The sequence below is a fragment of the Blastocystis hominis genome (genome assembly GCF_000151665.1).
Source record: "Blastocystis hominis, Singapore isolate B (sub-type 7) whole genome shotgun sequence assembly, scaffold_0".
NCBI classification, from domain to species: domain Eukaryota; class Bigyra; order Opalinata; family Blastocystidae; genus Blastocystis; species Blastocystis hominis.
This window is the reverse complement of record NW_013171815.1, coordinates 1610841-1617101: the sequence shown is the minus strand read 5'-3', so window position 1 is coordinate 1617101 and position 6261 is coordinate 1610841. Positions and strand designations below refer to the sequence as shown.

Sequence of the window (6261 nt, the reverse complement as noted above, 5' to 3'; positions counted from 1 at the left end):
TTTAACCTAATGATATATTCGCTCAAAGAGAGATAAGTGAGTTGATTCAGTTATAAGAATAGTTGAATGAAGGTTTTTTCTGTGCCTTATTGATTGTATTATAGACTTTTTATATTATTTTCCTTAATAACAACACAAGAGTGGTTCAAATTAAAACGAATGGAATGGGATGAAAGTACAAAATATATACTTAAATTGGTACTGAATATGGGAAAAAAGATCAGTGAATATCGAAGAAAAGTCATTTTTCAAAGTTGGTGTGAAATCCATCAAACAATCAAGACTCGGAATTGATATTGATTGAACTCTTGTGAATGAACGAGGGTAATTAACATTAAACAGATTTGGAAGATTTAACCATACAAATATTCTATATTATATCAATATATCGTATCTGAAATGAATTATCCCAGAAATTGTATGACTTGCTTCCAAGTGTACCAATTTGAATGGATTGTAATTGTGGTAGATTCTTCAATTCAAAGTCTCCAGCCAGATCACGGAAACTGTATTCACCAATTTCAATGGATTCCAATGATTCACAATTCAATATGTGGAATGATTTCGATTTATCATTTCCATAATCATTCTTTTTCTTTAAGTAAATGAATTGTTTCCGATTTCGATGGTTTTCAATTGATTCAATCCATCGATTTTGAATGTTTGCACTGATTCAGAACAATTATTGTTAATTTAGTATCATTAGAATAACCTTCGTGAGATATAAAAACTACTGGACCGTTACAATAATCCATGCATGTTGGAATGTAGGTTACGAACAGGCATATATTATTAAATACCGAAAGACCTGCTTTTTTTTATCTTACCACTAACTACCTATAGGTTTGGATTGGATAAAACAGAAAAGAAGGATTTAGCAGAAATCATGAATTCTAAAGGTGTAGATGGTGTGAACCATTCATTGTGCTAATCTCTCTCCATCACGTCTCATGTAGCAACCTGAGGTTCTTCATCGATCGACGTCCTCATCCATTTCAAAGAAGCGATTCTTCCGATTCACTATATATGTATTCACCTACATACACATATACTTGGTTGGACACAATGCGATTGTCCCCACTTCGTTTAGAATCCATCATTATGATTCCTGTAATCTTGCAAATGATCTCTACTAGTTTGCTTTACTTCCAAACTTCCTCAAACATTATTCTATTTTCATTTTTTCTATTCATCGTCATTCTTTTTTTCCCAAACGTAGATTCCACGTTGCCCCTTTTATTCTATATCACTAGATCTATCAATATAACAAGTCTCATTCTATATGCTCACCCAGCCATCCAACACTTCATTCAAGAACTCTTACAAGCTGGAGTTGGTAGGGTCTCCTTTGTTCGCCACGTCACCATCTCGGATTCAAACAAACAGCCTCCTTATGATACTATACAAAACACTCAGGTTTTACATTCCTATGGCTTATGATTCTTTTCTGCATCTGGGATAACAATAACCGATACATCTCCTGTCCTTGCTTTTTCAGCTAATGAAAAAACTGTGTTCCAGTTTTGAAAAACAGTAATCATGTCTTTTGTTTACAATTCAACAAAAACATACCTTGAGATGCTTTTTCCATTGATCTGAATTGTGCTGCAATCGCATCGAGTGCGCTAACCATATCTCTCGATGATGCCAGAATATTCTCCAAATACTCCAGCTCGATATCCTTATTCATCACACTATTAATATCAGCAGCGTCTAATGCTTTGAAGTTCTCACAAAGGATTTTTTGGTAGTTTTATCCACCACTGATGTATTCTTCTTAAAAACCTATGCACTCATAAGAATGCTTTATTCATACCAGAAATAGAGGAACTTTTCTCAACTTAGAATCTCTTTTACAGCTGTGATACTTTTTGGAACACAAAGTGCTCATGAATCACTCTATATCAGGAGTACGAAATGAAGATGTTATTGACTTTGTTAGGAACTCCTTATTGAAATGTTATCTCCACTCACCCCAGTCTCTCCAAAGAGTGATAACCCGTCAGTGATAGGCACAGATGTAGGTGTTTAGGGTTTTCACACATGTAGACTTCTTCTACAAATACACTTGACTTATTCGATGAAAACAACCCTCAGGTATGATATAATTTCATAAAATCATTGAAAGCTTGAACATGATTTGATTCGTATTATTTTACAGTATTTATCATCACACGGGTATAGGACACAGTTTCTAGATCATTGTTTTTAGATATACTACATCTGCTGTGGTTTTGCAAGAAGAATCAGGTTTGTTTACGGGCGATAACACAAACCGCTATCCGATTATCCAAAAAATAACAAAAGATGTCATTGCAGGAGAATGGGACGCTGTAGAGTCTGCTTTACGTGAATACTGCCGTCCAGAGTTTGCTAGCACATACAATTTTATTCCTAGCCGTCTTGAGAAACTCCTCTATTTCATTTACAAACAAGAATATCTCGAGTTCATCTCGCGGAACGAGAACCAGAAAGGTCTTCACTTTCTCTTCAAGTACATCAAACCCCTCGAGTCCGTCTGCGAATCTCTGCACGCCGGCGAGTTCAAGGAGCTCTGCTACCTCCTCTCCCTCAAAGTCCCTCCTCGTTCCCTCCCCTGATCTGCAGAGCGTTCGCAGCTCCCCCTACTTCGAGCACTGGCCGGGCATCCAAAAGTCCCGGGAAATCCTCGCCGCCACGCTCTCGCGCGAGTTCTACGACGAGAGCGTGATCCTCGAAAAACCCGTTCCCTCTCGCCTCTCTTCTCACACAGGTCCCTCCCAACCGTCTCATCACGCTTCTCAAGCAGGCCTACAGCTACCAGATCTCGCAGACGTTCCCCAACACGCCTCACTCCATGCGGTTCGTCTCGCTTCTCGAAGATATCAACGGCTATCCGCTGCCCTCCTTCCTCGTCGACTCGCAGCAGCACGTCGAAGGCCCCGTCAAGGGCGTCGTCGCGCTCTGCGAGTCCTCCGTCGCCTTCTCCGCGCGCAACTCGCTCTACCTCTGGAATCGTGAGGACGCGACGAGCGCTCTGAAGCACATCGGCAGCCACAACGGACTCATCTGGGACCTCCAAGTCAACCCCCTCACCCAGGAAGTCGTCACTGCCGGCAGCGACGGACTCGTCAAGATCTGGAGTCCAGCGAAGGCCTCGTCGCCCGTCGAGCTCTCGGTGAGCCAGAACGACGTCTACGCGGTGTCGACGCATCCGCTCTCGTCTCAGCTCATCGCCGCGGGTTGTTTTGATGGCTCCGTGCAGCTTTTCGACGCCGAGCAGCGCTCTTGTCTCAAGGTACTCGCGCTCCCATCGCTCTGAGAGTAGAAGTACATGCCGCACGCGTCGTCTGTGACCGCGACTGCGTTTAATCCCGCGGGGAATTTGCTGTTTTCGGGGGGAAAGGACTGCCGGATTGCGACGTGGGACGTGGTGAGTGTGTGCGAGCTGGCCGTGCTGGATCGGAATCTGAAGGAGATTACGGGGCTGGAGAGCGGGGAGAGCGGAAATTTGCTAGCTGTGGCCAACCGAAGTGTAGGGATGATGCACGGCTGGTGAGTAGAACTGCAATTACGTCGTGGACATCCGCACAAACGCGATCGAAATGTCGTTCCGGGGTATTATGAACACGCGATCGAACTTTTTGCGAGTCCATTTCTTGGGTGATAATTATTTGTACTCAGGAAGCGAGAATGGAGTTGTGTAGGTTTGAAACAGCGGTTTTTATGTAGCTGTATTTGGGATGTTCGGACTCAAAAGATGCTTTCTCGATTGCAGGCTTCGCGTGGCTGTGGACCCATTCTGGATTGCTCAATTTGTAAGAAGAGTGGTAACTTGTACGCAGGCTCGGAACATGGTGATATTTTTGTGTGGCGAAGCTAGAAGATTGTGTAAAATACTTGATTCACTCTTGTTGTTTGTTTCGTCGAAAGGACGCACTCCAGCTCTATTCAAGGTTTACGATTCTATATATTCAAGTAGTTGCCAATCTTGGGAGTTTCATTGGGTGGATGGAAGATCTTGCATTTTAGGAAACTTATTATATATAAATAATCATGATCTGGACTCTTGTTTGCTTGCTTATCTGCTTTAGTGTGGCGCATTCTGCAGTCGCCAACTGTACTTATTCTCCCAAGAATGGCATTACGTTCGACTTGAACGCGTTGTCTAATAACGAGCAGGATTATTACATCTTCAATCGCCTTAGCGCGTACCAGAACCAGACGTAGGTTTTTTCCAGTTTTCTGCTAACCTTCAAGTTATGTCGTTAACTTCTGTCAGAATGTCGTGAAAATCCCCGAGTATATCGTGGATGGCAAAAATCTGTGCGAGGAAACCATTAAGGACATGGAAGGTGACAACAAGATTATGACCAGGGAAAAGGTCCCTGCCTTCTTGATCTCGCGATATGAGAAGGAGTGCCATCGTTTGTCGGCTCCTTTCAGCGAGCTTGGTTATTTGTACTATCCCTATGGTATTTTTGCTCTATTCGATTCTTCTAACCTGTAGATTACTCCGACTACACCGCCGGATTGGTTGTGAACTACCGCAACGGAGATTACTTCAATTGGTGGTACCACTACAGTCTGAACATCAATATCCGCTGTTCGGACACTGAGTCACTTCCCACCGAGGCCGATGTCTATCAGTACAGCTACGGCTACTACTCGCTCTGGCTGGATTCTGTGTACGCCTGTCCTCAGGGTAGACGCGAAGAAGGAAAGTGATGCATAGAGTGCTACCCTGCGAACGGCAAGATCTGCAGTGGCCACGGAATCTGCATGATGGATAACAGCATTGACGCGCCTCGCTGCTTCTGCAACTCCAATAACAAGGGAGCGGACTGCTCGAAGGGTGTCGGTCTGTCGATGACGGAGATCTTCATGATTGTGGATGTCGCTGCGGTGGTCATCGTCGTTTTCACTATGTAGAGGTTGTGATGGGAGATGATGTGTAGTGTTTATCTGGGATGCAAGCTGAAGAAGATTCGTCTTGACCCCGAGGCGAACGTGTCGCTTGATACGAAATATAACGAGCTTGGATCTATTGCTTACACCCTTTAAGGAAGGATTTGCTCATTTGTATTTTTTATTTGTTTTATTAAATGTTCCGTCTTTGCTCTGCTTTTTCACGTTCTTCCATGCTCGTAGCGAGGGAAATACCTCGATTTGGGAGTTGTGCCGCACTTCGACTCTTCTCTACTGGTAGGTCGGAAAACGCTCTGAAATGATGTATAGAAGCGAAGGTGAGTGACAAGATTACAATGACAGAGGAATGTGCAAAGGTTCGTCTTTTGTTCCTTTTTTATTCTAGCACATTATCAAATTAGCAAAAAAGAAAAATCTGCCCTTGGATGGAATTCGACTTCGCATTGCTGTTCAATCAGGAGGTTGTTCCGGTCTTCAATACAAATTCACCATGGACTATGACAAGGTTTACGACTATGACACGTATTGTTATTGTTATGAGTTGTTGATTGTAGAGAGTTTGTAGATCCTTCCGGAGCACGCATTGTAGTTGATACAGTATCACTGCCTTATGTAAAAGGATCAGAAGTGGATTGGGAAGATTCGCTTGTACGCACTGGCTTTGTTGTGTCGAAAAACCCGAATGCCGCAGAGTCGTGCAGCTGTGGAACATCTTTTACGGCAGCAAATGCGAATCCTTATGAGTGCATTGTTTGTTTCATGGAAACGTTTCAAAAAGTTGTGTTTCTCCCTTTCTCAAGAACGTTCCACACCAGAGGTGAAGAGAAGAATTACTTAATTCTCATCTCCAAGTGGAGCTCACGAGCCCAGTTATACTGTCTGGAAGTTAAGAGAACATAACTCTATTCGCCTCATCGTTGAGTTAAAATACTACATGATTTAAAAATAGAAAAGATATGAATCCCGCCCTATCTCCATCATTCTGATTGTTTGAATGATAGCTACCACTGTTATGTATCCACTGTTAAACGAATTTTTAAATGCCATTCTGAGAATGGTTAAGTCATTATCATGTTGCGGTATTGCTTTTTTCAGGTGGCATGCATTGTGTATTGTATCTTTTGCGCCCTGTACCTATTTCCGATGTTGAATAATAAACGTGAACAAGTTTGTCCTATTATGGTAGCAGTAGGCGTTTCGTACTGTTTTAAGCAATAGATGTTTGACGAAGGTGTATATCAGCGAACTGGAATGAGTGGTATGTGCCTTGGTATCACATACATAAAGCCGTCGAATACGGAGGTTACGGATGTATCCTCCCTCAATTTCGTTTACAGTCGGTATTATAGAGAT

At 42.7% G+C, this 6261-nt stretch overlaps 4 protein-coding genes; 3 read left to right on the top strand and 1 right to left on the bottom strand.

The window, feature by feature from the left end:
- Positions 1 to 866: 866 nt before the first annotated feature.
- On the bottom strand, positions 867 to 1724 carry GSBLH_T00000531001 (uncharacterized protein). XM_013038753.1 has 3 exons: positions 1573 to 1724; positions 1053 to 1543; positions 867 to 1020 (listed from the first exon to the last, which is right to left on the bottom strand). The coding sequence occupies exons 1-2, from the start codon at positions 1688 to 1690 to the stop codon at positions 1428 to 1430; spliced, it is 234 nt and encodes a 77-aa protein (XP_012894207.1). The 5' UTR covers positions 1691 to 1724; the 3' UTR covers positions 867 to 1020; positions 1053 to 1427.
- Positions 1725 to 1957: 233 nt separating this feature from the next.
- GSBLH_T00000530001 (uncharacterized protein) lies at positions 1958 to 3301 on the top strand (the record flags this gene model as incomplete). Its single annotated transcript, XM_013038752.1, has 7 exons — positions 1958 to 2020; positions 2050 to 2097; positions 2129 to 2178; positions 2213 to 2368; positions 2399 to 2576; positions 2608 to 2724; positions 2753 to 3301. The coding sequence occupies 7 exons, from the start codon at positions 1958 to 1960 to the stop codon at positions 3299 to 3301; spliced, it is 1161 nt and encodes a 386-aa protein (XP_012894206.1).
- Positions 3302 to 4761: 1460 nt separating this feature from the next.
- GSBLH_T00000529001 (uncharacterized protein) lies at positions 4762 to 5065 on the top strand (the record flags this gene model as incomplete). XM_013038751.1 has 2 exons in its annotated part: positions 4762 to 4907; positions 4938 to 5065. 2 exons carry the CDS (start codon positions 4762 to 4764, stop codon positions 5041 to 5043), a joined length of 252 nt encoding a protein of 83 aa, XP_012894205.1. The 3' UTR covers positions 5044 to 5065.
- A 19-nt stretch (positions 5066 to 5084) lies between these two features.
- Positions 5085 to 5808, top strand: GSBLH_T00006079001 (uncharacterized protein; the record flags this gene model as incomplete). The annotated part of the gene is made up of 4 exons (XM_013038750.1): positions 5085 to 5184; positions 5218 to 5264; positions 5294 to 5430; positions 5463 to 5808. 4 exons carry the CDS (start codon positions 5085 to 5087, stop codon positions 5806 to 5808), a joined length of 630 nt encoding a protein of 209 aa, XP_012894204.1.
- Positions 5809 to 6261: the final 453 nt, after the last annotated feature.